The sequence below is a fragment of the Conger conger genome, unplaced genomic scaffold, assembly GCF_963514075.1.
Source record: "Conger conger unplaced genomic scaffold, fConCon1.1 SCAFFOLD_80, whole genome shotgun sequence".
In the NCBI taxonomy this organism is placed as follows: Eukaryota; Metazoa; Chordata; class Actinopteri; order Anguilliformes; family Congridae; genus Conger; species Conger conger.
This window is the reverse complement of record NW_026890368.1, coordinates 41,925-60,580: the sequence shown is the minus strand read 5'-3', so window position 1 is coordinate 60,580 and position 18,656 is coordinate 41,925. Positions and strand designations below refer to the sequence as shown.

Here is an 18,656-nt window from a genome sequence, read left to right as displayed (position 1 = left end):
AGGCAGACAGGCAGACAGGCAGGCAGACAGGCAGGCAGGCAGGCAGACAGGCAGACAGACAGGCAGGCAGGCAGACAGACAGACAGAGTAAGGGCCAGGTAGCATATAGTCACCAGGGCTGTAGGCTGGGGAAAAGGTGGGCACCACCAGCACCTATCTGAGAATAAAATGTATAGTGTGCTTTTGGGACTGAATGAATGAAGTGATTGTAAATAACAGCGACACCGCCCTCTCTTTGACAGACACGGGGGTTTGAGTATGAAACCAGGTGGAGAAGATTAAAGTCAAAAAAAATTCTGCCAAGATTCAGTGAGACATAGTACATCAAGACAATAATCTGAGATTAGTTTGTTGACAAGAGCTGCTTTAAAGAGTTAAGTGATATTATATTTAATAATACAAATTTCAGAGTAATATTGCTGGAATTAATTTTAGTTTTCATGACAAACTACGGTTTTTAAATGTTAAATTATTTGGAATTCGGGGAACAGACACAGTCTCTATAGGCTTGGCTCTAATAAACGATTCTGGGAAAGTAGCAGACGTCTGTTTAGGACAGAGTCTGTGGCTGTTTAGGACAGAGCTGTGCCTGTTTAGGACAGAGTCTGTGGATGTTTAGGACAGAGTCTGTGGCCTGGCCTGTAAATTTTGAGATTTTTCACTGCAGGCTTTGAGCTGTCCCCTCTCGGGAGGATGAACCCTATCCCTTTTAAAAACAACGTTGGCCAGTCAATAAAACAAGTTATTTCTGATAACCAGCAATTCTGGGACGATAATCTGCTTTAGATTTCATCACTACATGGTAACAGCCCTTATGGCTCTGTGTCAACCAGCAGTTAACTGCTGTGTGTGTGTATTCACAAAAGTGTGTGTCTGTGTGTCTGCACGCAGGTACACTTGCGTGACCTTCTGTCTGTGAGAATGTGTGTCAGTATCAGTAACGTATGAAAGATAATGCCTCAGTGTAATCAGGAATGATTATAAATGAGTATGGCTATTGACTGAAAGCTGATCTGTCTCTCATAGCTGTAGAGTAACCCCCCTCCCCATGCCTCCCCGTCCCTCCACAGGTGTGGTGCTGCGTGCGGGGTTTGTGGAGCCTCCTCCCTCGCTCACCCTGCGCTCTCTGGCCGACACCCCCACGCGGCTGCCCTGCCTCTTTCAGGTGCAGCAGGAGCAGATCGTCCAGGTGAGCTGGAGCAAGGAAAGGCCCGACCGGACCAAGGAGACCATCATTACCGCCCACCATACCGACGGCAGCACAGGTACGGCTATTACACAGGTATGCCTGTACACCAACACGCTCTGTATGCGTACGCCTATTATACAGGTATGCTTCTACACAGGGATGCTTCACATGGAGCCAGTCATGACGACATTTTACACAGCCCTGCTACACAGGTACACAGGTACCCCTCAACAAAGGTGCACTTAAACACAGGCATATCATGCACCAGCAGGAATGGGTGCTACACCTTGTACCTCACACTCTACCAAGAGGCAGACAGACTGACAGACATGCAGTCAGACAGACAGACAGACATGCAGACAGACAGGCAGACATGCAGACAGACCGACAGACCAACAGACATGCAGACAGACAGGCAGGCAGACATACAGACAGACCAACAGACATGCAGACAGACAGGCAGACATGCAGACAGACCGACAGACCAACAGACATGCAGACAGACAGGCAGGCAGACAGATAGACATGCAGACAGACAGGCAGACATGCAGACATGCAGACATGCAGACAGGCAGGCAGGCAGGCAGGCAGACAGACAGACAGACAGACAGACAGGCAGGTAGGCAGGTAGGCAGGTAGGCAGACATGCATACAGACAGGCAGACATGCAGACAGGTGTTTACTCTGGTCTGAGTTAGCACAGGTGCTAAATGCTAACAGCAGACCGTATCCTGTCTGGCAGAGTTTGGGCGATTTTCCGGGCGTGTGCAGTTTGAGAGTTCTGACACGATGGTGAACTCTGCGCTGATTATTCTCAGCACGGAGGTGTCGGACGAGGGAACCTACATCTGTCACGTCTCCACCTTCCCCTCTGGCAACTTTGAGAGACAGCTGTCACTCATTGTGTGGAGTGAGTCTCTGTCCTCTGTCTTCTTCATTATTATGGATATCAGCATCACCATAATATTCACCATCATATACATTATCTGTATCTACATCATATTCAATACCAATGTCACCATCACCATCATTCATCATTCATTGACCCCTCCTTCGCTGCTTGCAGCCACTCCCATTTCGTCTCTGGACTCAGTGGTGATGGTGGAGGGACAGTCCTTTGGGGTGGCGGCTACCTGCCGTGCCGTGGCCCGCCCTGCCCCCCGCCTGGCCTGGGACACAGAGCTGACTGGCCACGCCCAAAACCGCAGCTCGGAGGGCGGGGCCGTCTCCACCCACTTCTCTCTGCACCCGCTGCGCGGCATGGATGGGAAGCAGCTGGACTGCCTGGTGTGGCACCCCTCTCAGGCCCAGCCCCGACGCCATCGCAACCGCCTGGCGGTACACTGTGAGTCACCCACAATGCACCACTTCCACTGTGAGTCACCCACAATGCACCACTTCCACTGTGAGTCACCCACAATGCACCATTTCCACTGTGAGTCACCCACAATGCACCATTTCCACTGTGAGTCGCCCACAATGCACCACTTCCACTGTGAGTCACCCACAATGCACCACTTCCACTGTGAGTCACCCACAATGCACCACTTCCACTGTGAGTCACCCACAATGCACCACTTCCACTGTGAGTCACCCACAATGCACCACTTCCACTGTGAGTCACCCACAATGCACCACTTCCACTGTGAGTCACCCACAATGCACCATTTCCACTGTGAGTCGCCCACAATGCACCACTTCCACTGTGAGTCACCCACAATGCACCACTTCTACTGTGAGTCACCCACAATGCACCACTTCCACTGTGAGTCACCCACAATGCAGCACAATCATTTTTTATGTTATTTCATTGTTACATTACATTGTGATTGTAACATGGTTTTACTGTCAGTTCAACCTTGTCTTATTGTGAGTTTATTTTTGAGTCTTAGTGGTCTTGCTATGACACTAATGATGCATTCACATGGATCATGGCAGACTGCAGAATAGCATATTTATGGTATGGGAAAAAAGGGCAGGATGGCATGACACCAAATAAAATATAAGTTGCCATGGTGATGTTGCTTTGTAATTGTCTGATAATACAGGCACATTACAACATGGATAGGAAGAGGAAAACTGTGTTTGGTATAGTGCTCTTAACACTTAACACTTAACACTTAGCACTTAGCACTTAGCACTTAACACTTAGCTTAAACACTTTTAAGCTTCAACAGCAGTGCCGTCTGCCATTGCCATCTACGGCTTTCCTAATCATATTTGACCTTTGTGCTGTCGACCACTATAACCACATCCGGTTTGCTGTCTACTGCCCATGTGAACTGAGCATAAGCCCAGGAGAGTCTGAGTGTGTGTGTGATGCAGATCCTCCTGACGCAGCCATCAGAGGGTATGATGGAAACTGGTATATGGGGCTGGAGGGAGTGGCACTCAAGTGTGACAGTGGAGGGAACCCCAAACCACAGAGCATTGTCTGGTCCAGGTACTGTCCAACTTCCTGTCTGTCTTCCTGTCTGTCCATCAGTCTGTCAGTTTATTTCATTAGAGATGTATTGTTTCACAAGCATGAGTCAATGTATTGCCCAAATGAAGAAATTTATAGTAGAAGTAAGGATCTTCTCCCCTGCACTGGGGGAGGGGATGTGTAACTAAATGTGCTCATTTGGAAGAAGTGCATCTCTGCCACACACTGTTCTATAGACACGCTGTTCTATAGACACACTGTTCTGCAACACACTGTTCTATAGACACGCTGTTCTATAGACACGCTGTTCTGCAACACACTGTTCTATAGACACGCTGTTCTATAGACACACTGTTCTATAGACACGCTGTTCTATAGACACGCTGTTCTGCAACACACTGTTCTATAGACACGCTGTTCTGCAACACACTGTTCTATACACACGCTGTTCTGCCACACACTGTTCTATAGACACGCTGTTCTGCAACACACTGTTCTATAGACATGCTGTTCTGCAACACACTGTATACATTTAGATACAATCCTGAGGGCAGAAGACTGTGACACAGTCCTCCTTAAATGTCCATGTACACCTGTATGTGTGTGTGTACGTGTGTGTGTGCAAGTATGCCTGATAATAACTGAATGTGTGTGTGTGAGTATGTCTGTTAATGTGTGTGTGTATATGAGTGTGAGTGTACCTCTGTGTGTGTGTGTGTGTGTGTGTGTGTGTGTGAGTATGCTTGTTAATGTGTGTGTGTGTGAGTGTACCTGTGTGTGTGTGTGTGTATATGAGTGTGAGTGTACCTGTGTGTGTGTGTGTGTGTGTGTGTGTGTGTGTGTGTGTGTGTGAGTATGCTTGTTAATTTGTGTGAGTGTGAATGCACCTGTGTGTGTACGAGTGAGAGACTTGCTTACAGCCTGATATGTGACCACATAGTGGGAAACTTGAGGAAGGAGTCTCTTCAGTTTGTTCTTTTCAATGCAAAGCAGGTGAAGCAATAACTGTGGTGTCGGGTTGCAACCTGTAGAGAGGAGGTGAAAGAGGGGAGCTCCTAAAACACCACAACCTTTTCACACTGCTTACTTTCAACACTGCCAGCCACAATCTACCACCAGAGTATTGGTTGCAAACATGTACTACACTGGCCCATAGTGTGCTCTTTCTGTCTCTCATTCTTAAAGGTAATTATTTCCAATCAAACTGTATGATGTTTTTCTCTGGGTGCTCTTTGAAATAAATTGATACTTTTAAGAAAAACTGTGGACCATATTCGTTCCCTTTGAGATATAGATCTTTGTTTGAGAATTATTTGTTTGAGGGTTATCGATACATACGCTCGGTAGTGTTATAATTAAACTGTATGTTCAGAAGCTTCATACATTACATTATTGGCATTTGGCAGACACTCTTATCCAGAGCGATGTACAACAAAGTGCATACCCATAACCAGGGATAAGTGCGCTGAAAGACCCTAGAGGGAAGTACAATTTCAATTGTTACCGTACAACAAAGATAAGGACCAGGGCCTATCTTTTATTTTAATTTTAATTTTAATTTAAAAAAAACAAAAACAAATAAACAAACAAACAACAAAGCAAAAGTGACCAAACTTAACCATCCAATTACTGCTTACCTAGCCAACTAAAAATACCGAAACACAAAGTAAATCAGAAAGACAACAATTAAGGTTTACAGGGAGGTAGGGAGGGGTGGGGAGAGGTGCAGCTTGAAGAGGTGCGTCTTCAGTTTGCACTTGAAGGTGGGGAGAGAGTCTACAGTTCTGACCTCAACAGGGAGTTCGTTCCACCACCGTGGAGCCAGAACAGACAGTAGTCGTGAGCGTGAGGTGGAGGTTCGGAGAGGGGGAGGTGCCAAGCGGCCTGTGGAGGCTGAACAAAGAGGTCTGGCAGGGGTGTAGGGTCTGATGATTTTTTGTAGGTAAGCTGGGGAAGACCCCTTAACTGCTTGGAAGGCTAGCACCAATGTTTTGAATATTATCTTTTTAATTATATTTGATTTATTTTTCCTTTTTAAATTGATTAACCTTTAACTATTGTGCCTGTGAAGTGCATATTTTGTACAAAAAGGAGCTTCACAAATTAAATTATGATGATGAGTGTTATTATTATGAGTATTGTTCTGCGTGTGCTGAGCGTGTTGGGTAGTGCAGTGTGGCAGTGTTGAGTAGTGCAGTGTGGCAGTATGATCTCTGTTGGGTAGTGCAGCGTGGAGTATGATCTCTGTGTTGGGTAGTGCAGTGTGGAGTATGATCTCTGTGTTGGGTAGAGCAGTGTGGAGTATGATCTCTGTGTTGGGTAGTGCAGTGTGGAGTATGATCTCTGTTGGGTAGTGCAGTGTGGAGTATGATATCTGTGTTGGGTAGTGCAGTGTGGAGTATGATCTCTGTGTTGGGTAGTGCAGTGTGGCAGTGTTGGGTAGTGCAGTGTGGGGTATGATCTCTGTGTTGGGTCTGTGCAGGAAGGACATGTCGCTCCCCCAGGGTGTGGAGGTGAGGAACGACACCCTGGTGTTTGGCCGGCCGCTGGCCCTCACAGATGCAGGCCTGTACCAGTGTGTTGCCGAGAACAGCGTGAGTGCCAGTAAAGCTGAGCTGCAGATACATATTAAAGGTAGGGGGGTGCTGCTAGACACTTTCTTCTAAATACAAATACAAATGCCATCTGAGTAAAATAATCTCTTTTCATGTATTTTTCATAAGAGTGATTTTTCACATGCTGTTTGCAGCTGATTATAAACAGTTTGAGTTGTTCACATTTACAAAACCTGAATCAGGTATGCACGATGTTCTACACGATGCTCCCTGACCGGCAGGGACCGGCAGGGACCGGCACGACAGGAGACAGGCAGGAGACAAACAGGAGACAGGCAGGAGACAGGCAGGGACAGACAGGAAACAGACAGGAGACCGACACGAGACAGGCAGGAGACAGACAGGAGACAGGCAGGCACTTTGAAAGAAAACAGACTTTGGAAAACTCAGAGGGAAACAAAAGGCGAACACTAGGGACAGAAACAGAGACAGAAAACACACATCATGACATACTGATGCTAGACAGAACTGGGATTAGTTAGTACTGAAGCTAAGCAGGGCTGGGATTGGTTAGTACTGAAGCTAAGCAGGGTTGAGCTTGGTTAGTACTGAAGCTAATCAGGGCTGGCATTGGTTAGTACTGAAGCTAAGCAGGGCTGGGATTGGTGAGAACAGAATGTATTCTACTATATGTATGGTGTATGCGTTGTTTAATTCTACTGCCCCTAGTGCATACTGTCTGTAATTGCAGCTGTATTTCCTCTGCCAGAGAGCTCTCTGCTGGAGACCCCCTTCAGCACCCTGCTGATGGTCATTGTGGGCGTGGTCGCTGGGGTATTAGTGGTTACCATGGTGATCTCAGTCCTGCTGATTAACCGCTATCACAAAAGCAGGAACAGGACGCTGGAGATGGAGCTGTGCGAAAAGAAGTGAGTTTCCAGAGTACCACAAGCTTGGATATACTTCCAATACCAATTTATTGCAAACCAGTCTTCTACAATACCCAGTATATTCATGTATATCAAGTTCATGGCCATTGTAGTTAATTCTAAGTGAAATACCTAGCATATGACAAACGGAAACTGAGTAAATACAAAACAGATGTAATTTATTTAAGGGATTTAATTAGTTGTGTGCTTACACGGGGTCCCTTTGTCTAATATTACATTTTGTCTAAAGATCTGAAACTATTCATCATGACCTTCCTGGTCCCAGTCCCAGTGTGATGGCTGAAGCATCTTACAAGTTTATACAACTGCATGGGGTTATGATTGGATTCTTTACAAAAGAGAAAAATGCTTCATGGATCTAACCTATGATTTTTCCTTCCAAAGTTCACCAAGTTTATGCATTCACCTGATTTCCCTGAACCCCCCACAGTTTCCATAGGAAGCAATTTTACAGTAAGACTGTTATTATTAATAAGTTGTAATAAGACGGGTTAGGGTTAGGGTTAGGGTTAGGTGAAGACCCAGAGGCAGATGCACACCACAGGCAGGTTGAGTACTCCTCACTGGAGTGAGCTGGAGCTCAGGATCCCCAGACCGGCACGACAGGCTAGCAGGGACCGGCAGGGACCAGCAGGGACCGGCACGACAGGAGACAGGCAGGAGACAGGCAGGAGACAGACAGGGACAGACAGGAGATAGGCAGGAGACAGACAGGAGACAGGCAGGAGACAGGCAGGGACAGACAGGAGACAGGCAGGGACAGACAGGAGATAGGCAGGAGACAGACAAGAGACAGGCAGGAGACAGACAGGGTCAGACAGGAAACAGGCAGGAGACAGGCAGGGACAGACAGGTGACAGGCAGGAGACAGGCAGGAGACAGGCAGGGACAGACAGGAGACAGGCAGGGACAGACAGGAGACAAGCAGGAGACAGACAGGAGACAGACAGGAGACAGGCAGGGACAGACAGGAGACAGGCAGGAGACAGGCAGGGACAGACAGGAAACAGACAGGAGACAGGCAGGAGACAGGCAGGGACAGGCAGGAGACAGGCAGGGACAGACAGGAGACAGGCAGGAGACAGGCAGGGACAGACAGGAAACAGGCAGGAGACAGACAGGAGACAAGCAGGAGACAGACAGGAGACAGACAGGAGACAGGCAGGGACAGACAGGAGACAGGCAGGAGACAGGCAGGGACAGACAGGAAACAGACAGGAGACAGGCAGGAGACAGGCAGGGACAGGCAGGAGACAGGCAGGGACAGACAGGAGACAGGCAGGAGACAGGCAGGGACAGACAGGAAACAGGCAGGAGACAGGCAGGGACAGACAGGAGACAGGCAGGAGACAGACAGGAGACAGGCAGGAGACAGGCAGGAGACAGGCAGGGACAGACAGGAGACAGGCAGGAGACAGGCAGGGACAGACAGGAAACAGGCAGGGGACAGGCAGGGACAGACAGGAAACAGACAGGAGACAGGCAGGAGACAGGCAGGGACAGGCAGGAGACAGGCAGGGACAGACAGGAGACAGGCAGGAGACAGACAGGAGACAGGCAGGAGACAGACAGGAGACAGACAGGAGACAAGCAGGAGACAGACAGGAGACAGACAGGAGACAGGCAGGGACAGACAGGAGACAGGCAGGAGACAGGCAGGGACAGACAGGAAACAGACAGGAGACAGGCAGGAGACAGGCAGGGACAGACAGGAGACAGGCAGGAGACAGGCAGGGACAGACAGGAGACAGGCAGGAGACAGGCAGGAGACAGGCAGGGACAGGCAGGAGACAGGCAGGGACAGACAGGAGACAGGCAGGAGACAGGCAGGAGACAGGCAGGAGACAGGCAGGGACAGACAGGAAACAGACAGGAGACAGACAGGAGACAGGCAGGGACAGACAGGAGACAGGCAGGAGACAGGCAGGAGACAGGCAGGGACAGGCAGGGACAGACAGGAGACAGGCAGGAGACAGGCAGGGACAGACAGGAAACAGGCAGGAGACAGGCAGGGACAGACAGGAGACAGGCAGGAGACAGACAGGAGACAGGCAGGAGACAGGCAGGGACAGACAGGAGACAGGCAGGAGACAGACAGGAGACAGGCAGGGACAGACAGGAGACAGGCAGGAGACAGGCAGGAGACAGACAGGAGACAGACAGGTGACAGGCAGGGACAGACAAGAGACAGGCAGGGACAGACAGGAGACAGGCAGGAGACAGACAGGAGACAGGCAGGAGACAGGCAGGGACAGACAGGAGACAGGCAGGAGACAGGCAGGGACAGACAGGAAACAGGCAGGAGACAGGCAGGGACAGACAGGAGACAGGCAGGAGACAGACAGGACAGGCTGGGTACAGAGACAAAACTGGAGCGCTCACTAGAACTGAAACTTTTGGACTTTGACTTTAAAAGAAGAAACTTTTAGACTTTGACTTTGAAAGAAGAAACTTTTGGACTTTGATTTTAAAAGAAGAAACTTTTGGACTTTGACTTTGAAAGAAGAAACTTTTGGACTTTGACTTTAAAATAAGAAACTTTTGGACTTTGACTTTGAAAGAAGAAGCTTTTGGACTTTGACTTTGAAAGAAGACACTTTTGGACTTTGACTTTAAAAGAAGAAACTTCACGGTCTGGCAGGGAAGGTGTGTGAGCTGAGAATAAAAGGACAGGTGTAAGGAATCTAATAACTAACTATGTGGAAGTGAATGCTCTACATGTGCCAGTGGTAATTGAATGATTGATGGGGAGTGAGGAATGTGCTGAGAACTGTGGGGCAACTGAAATCAGTGCTAATGGAGTTATGAGGTGATGACTAAGCAGGTGAAAGAGATCAGGAAGTGAGGCGGGGTAACTAGGCGAGTGGAGTGACTGTGATGGAAAACCAGGACCGGAAGAAACACACGATCCACACCCAACCTGCAACGTGGAGAAATAAAAACACAGTAAAGTAAATTAAATACAATACACGACACAAGGCGAACCAGGAAAAAAGACAAACAAAGGGACAGGGATCCAGACATTTATCAAGTAAATTACTTTTAAACATGATCTCTCTCTCTTTCTCTCAGAGAGGAAATAAGCACTCTTAACAGACAGGCTTCAATCAGGAGAGTAAACTCAGTCAGCACAGACCACCGCATGCAGGTATATGAACCTTCTTATATCCCTTCAGTTCGTAAGTATTTGAACTGTGGTACAATTTCTGTTGTTTTTGCTCTCTACTCCGGCATTTTGGATTTGAAATCTAAGGTTAAAGTGCAGACTGTGACCTCTAATTCAACGGTATTTCCATCCATATTGGCGATCCATGTAGAAATATTATGGAACCCTGAAAGGGGGGGCAGTCAATGTATATTACCCACCCCTTCTGGGTGCTATAATATTTGGGCCAAATGCTTACAAAAGGTTGGACAAAAGGTTCTTCTGATTAATCAGTTGTGTTCAGTCGCATCCCTAGTGGAGATATATGAGCGATTTCAAAATCTAGTCTCGATGCCAGGCTTTTGATTGGCTTTGAAGTCTGTTATTGGCATTTGTCAACATGAACAACAATGAAAGTCACAAAAAGAAACTGTTTCGAACATCATTCAGAAGAAAGAGAACACCCCTAACCCTAACCACATACCCTAACTCCCACACAGCATCCCATAAACTCCCACATGTACCCATACATGCTCACAGATACACAGTAGGCCTCATTTATCAAACATGAGCCAAACGATTTTCACAAATATATAATTTGGAAATAAGTTTACACAAACAATGTGGAATTTATCATGCTAGCTTGTTAGTCAACTGAGAGATTAATTACGTTTTAGTATGTTAGTTTGTTCGTTTAATGTTTAATGTGAAACTATTTTCATTTTGCCTGTTGCATAATGCATGGAACTTACACGTACACATCCTGCCAGATACACGTACACATCCTGCCAGATACACATACACATCCTGCCAGATACACATACACATCCTGCCAGATACACATACACATCCTGCCAGAAACACATATACATCCTGCCAGGCTTTACGTTTTTCCCAGTTCTGACAATCCACTGTTTACACTATGGAATAAAATGTTTTTCATTAACAGCATTTTAATCTCTTTAAAAATATTTTTTTCTTCTTTTGGCTATCTCTGTAAACTGCCTGCAATGCAATTCCAAGCTCCTTTTGTGGTATTTTAGTGGCATCAATTTATGCTATTCAGAAATTCCATGAACACACTTCCATGATTACCTGTAATTTTACACACAGTTTAAAAAAAATATTGTTAAATACAGCCTTAGCTTGTCAAGCATGTATGTTTATTGGGAAATGCTTATTTCAGTGTGCGTGCACTGATGCCACACCATCATCACCACAAGCACTGCCCTCTTAGCTGAACCCGGTCACACCACAGAAACCACCATCTTCCTTCTGATGCTCTCTTTTGGTTTTGTTTGTCAGAACCATCCAAATTTATGCTGGTGAACAATCAGTGGAAAAAGTAATCGTAGTTGCTTTAACAAATATGAATTACTCAATATCTACCATTTTAACGACCACGTTATCTAGCAATGTGCTATTAGCTGAAGGTTAGGGTTATGGTGCAGTGTTCTATGAGCTGAGGGACTGGACTCCTCCACAGGGGGGAATGAGCTATTCTTCCCTGGTTGGATGTGGAAACCTTTATTGGTGCATACATACAGTGCATCCGGAAAGTATTCACAGCGCTTCACTTTTCCCACATTTTGTTATGTTACAGCCTTATTCCAAAATGGAATAAATTCATTTTTTTCCTCAAAATTCTACACACAACACCCCATAATGACAACATGAAAGAAGTTTGACATTTTTGCAAATTTATTAAAAATAAAAAACTTAAGAAATCACATAAGTATTCACAGCCTTTGCTCAATACTGTGTTGATGCACCTTTGGCAGCAATTACAGCCTCAATTATTTTTGAATATGATGCCACAAGCTTGGCACACCTATCTTTGGGCAGTTTCGCCCATTCCTCTTTGCAGCACCTCTCAAGCTCCATCAGGCTGGATGGGGAGCATAGGTGCACAGCCATTTTCAGATCTCTCCAGAGATGTTCAATCGGATTCAAGTCTGGGCTCTGGCTGGGCCACTCAAGGACATTCACAGAGTTGTCCTGAAGCCACTCCTTTGATATCTTGGCTGTGTGCTTAGGGTCGTTGTCCTGCTGAAAGATGAACCGTCGCCCCAGTCTGAGTTCAAGAGCGCTCTGGAGCAGGTTTTCATCCAGGATGTCTCTGTGCATTGCTGCATTCATCTTTCCCTCAATCCTGACTAGTCTCCCAGTTCCTGTGGCTGAAAAACATCCCCACAGCATGATGCTGCCACCACCATGCTTCACTGTAGGGATGGTATTGGCCAGGTGATGAGCGGTGCCTGGTTTCCTCCAAACATGATGCCTGGCATTCATGCCAAGGAGTTCAATCTTTGTCTCATCAGACCAGAGAATTTTGTTTCTCATGGTCTGAGAGTCCTTCAGGTGCCTTTTGGCAAACTCCAGGCGGGCTGCCATGTGCCTTTTACTAAGGAGTGGCTTCCGTCTGGCCACTCTACCATACAGGCCTAATTGGTTAATTGCTGCAGAGATGGTTGTCCTTCTGGAAGGTTCTCCTCTCTCCACAGAGGAACGCTGGAGCTCTGACAGAGTGACCATCCGGTTCTTGGTCGCCTCCCTGACTAAGGCCCTTCTCCCCCGATTGCTCAGTTTAGATGGGCGGCCAGCTCTAGGAAGAATCCTGGTGGTTCCGAACTTCTTCCATTTACGGATGATGGAGGCCACTGTGCTCATTGGGACCTTCAAAGCAGCAGAAATGTTTCTGTACCCTTCCCCAGATTTGTGCCTCGAGACAATCCTGTCTCGAAGGTCTACAGACAATTCCTTTGACTTCATGCTTGGTTTATGCTCCGACATGCACTGTCAACTGTGGGACCTTATATAGACAGGTGTGTGCCTTTCCAAATCATGTCCAATCAACTGAATTTACCACAGGTGGACTCCAATTAAGCTGTAGAAACATCTCAAGGTTGATCAGTGGAAACAGGATGCACATGAGCTCAATTTTGAGCTTCATGGCAAAGGCTGTGAATACTTATGTACATGTGATTTCTTCATTTTTATTTTTAATAAATTTCAAAAAATGTTGTCATTATGGGGTGTTGTGTGTAGAATTTTGAGGAAAAAAATGAATTTATTCCATTTTGGAATAAGGCTGTAACATAACAAAATGTGGGAAAAGTGAAGCGCTGTGAATATTTTCCGGATGCACTGTATGTGAAAAATTGTATTTGTAGTTGTATTTTGACATCTGTAAAACAGGTTTTGTACTTAAAGGACAGGCTTTTGGCACTAAATTTGTTTGTACAATTTTTTTGTGTACAATTTATCTGTGTGTGCATTTGTAAACAATGTCTGTGTGTGTGTGTGTCCTTATTTCTGTGTTTGTGTGTGTGGGTCTGGTGTGTGCATGTGTGTGTGTGTGTGTGTGTGTTTGTATGTGTGTGTGTGTGCATGTGTATGTCTCCTTATTTGTGTGTTTCTGTGCATGTGTGTCTCAGATGGAAGAGACAACTCCCCTCAGAGTTGAGGCTACTTTGAGGACCAGCCTGTCGTCTATTGGGGTGAGCTTCCCTGCCCCATCCCCGAATACCCCCTTCTTTTATCCCATGCCCAAATACCCCCCTCTGTTTCCCCTTCCCCCTTATATCCCTCTCTGTTACCCCATCTGTGAGTACCCCCTGCTTTTATCCCCAGTCCCACTTTCTTGTCCTCATTGTTTCTGTGTCCTGCAGTATTACTTCTTCATCTCTACACATGATTATACTGATTAGCGGGTGCTAATATTAAATCAACAATATAAGCAGCTAACTTAGCATTGCTGTTTACCTTAGTAGAGACCGCACAAAGGAAAAAGCCTCTTAACATTTTAACCTTATCTAAACACTTGACCCAGAAGGATGACCAGATGTGAAATGAATATGGTTTATAATCCCTCTCTCTCCTCTAAAGGCACCAACAATTTTCACCTTAAAAGCTAATCCACTTACTGTGTTTATAATATGAGTTTTTTTAGATGCAAACTAATATTAGCCTTTGACTTAGAAGCACAAAAAATACTCATTCTCCCTCATCTCCTTCACCCACAACACCACAACCAGGAAGTTTCAGGCCCTTGAGTGCATATCAGGGACACCTGTTATTAGGAACACCTGTCCACATACTTACTCAAGCCAGTCATTTTGCAGCAGTGCAGTGCATTAAATCATGCAGATACGGGTCAGGAGCGTCAGTTCATATCAAGCATCAGAATGGGGAGAAAATGTGACCTCAGTGATTTTGACCATGGCATGATTGTTGGGGCCAGACAGGGTGGTTTGAGTATTTCTGTAACTGCTGATCTGGGATTTTCACACACAGCAGTCTCTAGAGTTTACTCAGAATGGTGCAAAAACATTTGGGGTCCTGCAGGGTGAGTTTGGGGTGTTGCAGGGTGAGTTTGGGGTGTTGCAGGGCGAGTTTGGGGTGTTGCAGGGCGAGTTTGGGGTGCTGCAGGGTAGGGTTAGGGTTAGGGTTCTGCAGTCCTCATCAAACCACGTTTCTTTTTGGGGTCTCAGGCCAGATTTCTGACTTTTGTTTTTGAGACCTGCTTTGTTGGCTGATTTATAATATATTTTGTTAATTTGGGTTACAGCCATATTTATGCCAGATTGGTTTGGTTGGAATGTTTTTGAGAGAAAGTTGTTAATAAGGTTAGTAGTCTCCGGTGAACTGATTGCCGTTTTAAATTTTACTTCACTGTCATGAGCCCATACGTTTTGTTCAGCTGAAATGTTTTGCTGGGCTCAGGTTCTTTGGCTATCTTTTGTCCCTTTCTTTTTAAGTATACATTTATCTGACAGTGATCAGAAAGTGGTGCACTAATGAAGGAGTTGTCCATGTCAGTGATTGCATAATCGACTACACTAGCCCCAGGAGCTGAACAACAAGTGAACCTCCCTAAAGAGTCCCCTCTGATCCTTCCATTAAGCATGTACAGACCTAAGGATCGACAGAGGTGAACTAACTCTTTGCCATTTTTGTTTGCAGTATAATCAAGACTGTTTCTTTTGGTAGTAATGGGGTTAAGGTAGACAGAGGATGTTCTGAAAATGTGGCTGTTGCCAGCAGAATCCACAATATTATTCTCTGATCCCGTTCTGGCATTTAAATCTCCGATCAGTAGGACATTACCCTGGGCCTGGTAATGCCTGATCTCCGAATGGAGAATTTCAAATAAATTGTCATGGAAGTATGGTGACTCTAAAGGGGGAATGTAGGCCGCACAAATGTATATGCCATTATTACACTCAGTGGTGTTTTTGTTTAATTTTAGCCACATATATGTTGGTTTTCTTTCAATTTCAAATAGATTGGATGATAGTTCCTCTTTGTACCATATCACCACCCCTCCTGAGTCTCTGCCACGTTTCATAGTATTATGTTTTAGGATTGGAAGTAAAATTTCTCGATAGTTTGGGGGACAGTGAGTGTTTGTGTTGTCACGGCACCATGTCTCTAAAAGAACAATGATGTCATGACCAGATATGTGTGTGTGGAATTCCGAATTTGAGCTTTTAATTCCAAATGTCGATGAATACAAACCCTGAATATTCCAAGAGCTAATCAGTAATGATCTCATTTTCAATAAAATTTGTTATAGATTTGTACAGTAAAAAGCAACACAGATAAATCAAGAAGTAACAGCAAAGGAACAGGTGGTAAAAAAAAGGCTATATATGCATACACATACATATACATACATGCATACATACACATATACACACCCCTTTTCGTATACCAAATCACCAAACTACTGATCATATTTACACCCTACACACCCTACCCTCTCTCTCTCTCTCTCTCTCTCTCTCTCTCTCTCTCTCTCTCTCTCTCTCTCTCTCTCTCTCTCTCCCCCTCCCTCTCCCAGTATAGTGCTAATGTCTCTCTCTCTCTCTCTCTCCCCCCCCCAGTATAGTGCTAATGTATCTCTCCCCCCCCCCAGTATAGTGCTAATGTATCTCTCTCTCCCCCAGTATAGTGCTAATGTCTTTCTCCCTCTCGCTCAGGACCAGGCTCGGTGCAGGGACAGTCACTCCTCTCTGTCAGGTGGGAGAGGGGGAGGCGGGGCAGACTTCCCAGGGCGTCCTGCTCTATATAGCAGCTCTCGCCATGGGGAGAGAGCGAGGGAGCGAGAGACAGAGGGAGAGAAAGCAGAGAACAGAAAGAGGGTGGAGTCATTTGTTATGAACAGCAGTTTGGCTCTGGTGAGTTACTGTGTGTGTGTGTTTGTGCATGTGTGTGTGTGTTTATGTGTGTGAGGTTTGTTCTTGTTTCTGGTTGGCTATGTGTGGTTTGTGCTTTTTTCTGATTGGGTGTATGAGGTTTGTTCTTATTTCTGGTTGGCTGTGTGTAGTTTATGCTTGTTTCTGATTGGCTGTGGGTGATTTGTTCTTGTTTCTGGTTGGCTGTTTGTTGTTGTGCTTTTTTCTGATTGGCTGTGTGAGGTTTTTTCTTGTTTCTGATTGGCTGTGTAAGGTTTGTTATTGTTTCTGGTTGGCTTTGTGTGGTTTGTGCTTGTTTCCGATTGGCTATGTGTGGTTTGTGCTTGTTTCTGATTGGTAGTCTCTTCCTCAGGACCAGTCTCTCCATGCCCCGCTCTACCCCTCAGTCCCCATGGGGGGAGGCAGGAACCACCTTCCCCTATACAGCCCCACCCACCCACCCCTCCCAGCTGAGGAGGAAGAGGAAGAGGAGGAGGATGAGGAAGAGAGGGAGCAGCAGAGTGACAGGGAGGAAAAGAAAATGGAGGGAGATGGTTACAGTGATAACAGCTCCCAGAGATCAGATGGACTGAGCAGGCCTCTGCAGCAGGGCAACGGGACTCTGTACTCCAAATTGCCCCAAAACCAGCTCCACCTGCTCCAAAACCAGCCCTGTGCGCCCCAAAACCCGCCCCATGTGCCCCAAAACACTGTCCTTCTCCATACGAGCCAGATGGTGTAGCCCCTCCCTTATCTATGGACGATGGGTCTGCCTTGATGGCGTGGCCATGCTACTGAGCGCCTGATCCACTCAGATTACCCAGCATGCTGTGGGTTCTGTCTTTGGTGTCTGACCTGTGACATAACCAGTTACCATGGCAGCAAGGTGGACAAACCTCTGTGTCTGTATGTTGTTTTGGTCTTTATTATTGTGGAGAAGGTTTCACGTACATATATGAGGGCAAAGGCTGGTGAAAGACTGGGCGTTTTATTGAAAACAGTGTTTGTTTACAGATGACCTGCAAAACTGTGCGCTTGACATTTAGAGTTTTATTTAGGGAATATAATCAGATTTAAGACTGTGGAATCCAGACACCACAACGGCAATAATTCACAGTCCTGTTTTACTTTCCTGTGAATTATTTAAAACTCAACCACAAAATCTCCTGCCTGCTTTACAGTCATGCAGTTTCAATTTGGTTCAATTTTACTCATTGTTCTTGGGAATTTAGAGTGAAACAGTATTTATTAGAAAAGGTGTATTTTTAAATAGGTTTATTGGCATACGACTTTGTATACCAAGCAACAGCAAACTAACAAAAACAGTAACTGAAATTCCCAAAAGAGAAAAAACAATTATCATGATGCACCAGTGACCTGTAGTGTGGGGCCTGCCGCCCCCGGCTGGCTGTTGGGTGGAACTGCAGTGGTGCTCAGGGCTAGGAACATGAAAGATCCACTGTGAGTGTATGTGTAAATGGTTTGCATTTATATAGCACCTGTATCCAAAGCATGAGTGTGAGCATGTGTGTGTGTGCATGCGAGTGTGCGTGTGTGTGTGAGTGTGTGTGTGTGTGCTTGTGAGTGTGTGTGTGTGTGTGTGTGTGTGTGTGTGTGTGTGTGTTGCAGGGATATCAGTGCTGCCATGGGGATGCATTAATTGTATAAATGGTTTTATCAGCTTTTTTGTATAGCAGGGCTGATAAAGTACAAAATATATGATGCACATCAATATTTTATTAAGAGTGTTGTTGTGTGATTAATTACAGGGTCAACAGTAAAAATATGACAGGGTCAGGTGTTGAAGAAATATTTTTTGTGGCTTTTCCTCCTCGTCCCTTTTACGTGGGTGAAGTTGTTTTGGCAGCAATGATGTACCACTCTTAGTCAATAGTTTAGTTTAAATCTTTAAGTCAAATCTTTAGTTTAAAATAAAACAGATTCATCTGGGGAATCTGTGTGCTCCGTGCAAGAAGCTTCAAGAGACCAGAGAATTCCAAAGTAACAGTAGGAAGTATCCCAGTCTTTATGCATTATAGCTAACCAATCAATTGTCATATAACATCACATTGTCTCTCTTAACCCGCCTTAATATTTTCTGCCACTCTATGAAAGCTGAGCTGTCTTAATCTTTCACCTCTTTAATGACGCAGGCAAATTGGCTGGTGATCACTAACTCAAAACATTTATCTGCAAAGACACATATTGCTTGA

General features: G+C 45.7%; 1 protein-coding gene across 1 annotated transcript in view; it reads left to right on the top strand.

Annotated features, from left to right (window-relative positions):
• The window catches only part of LOC133120031 (nectin-4-like), a 28,976-nt gene extending 10,794 nt beyond the window's left edge, over positions 1–18,182 (top strand). The window contains exons 3-12 of the mRNA XM_061230168.1: positions 1,071–1,265; positions 1,932–2,099; positions 2,256–2,534; positions 3,515–3,632; positions 6,097–6,248; positions 6,939–7,098; positions 10,192–10,267; positions 13,702–13,764; positions 16,249–16,446; positions 16,817–18,182. Coding sequence (XP_061086152.1) covers positions 1,071–1,265; positions 1,932–2,099; positions 2,256–2,534; positions 3,515–3,632; positions 6,097–6,248; positions 6,939–7,098; positions 10,192–10,267; positions 13,702–13,764; positions 16,249–16,446; positions 16,817–17,185 — 1,778 coding nt within the window. The 3' untranslated portion in view covers positions 17,186–18,182. The remainder of the gene's footprint in view (positions 1–1,070; positions 1,266–1,931; positions 2,100–2,255; positions 2,535–3,514; positions 3,633–6,096; positions 6,249–6,938; positions 7,099–10,191; positions 10,268–13,701; positions 13,765–16,248; positions 16,447–16,816) is intronic.
• Positions 18,183–18,656: the final 474 nt, after the last annotated feature.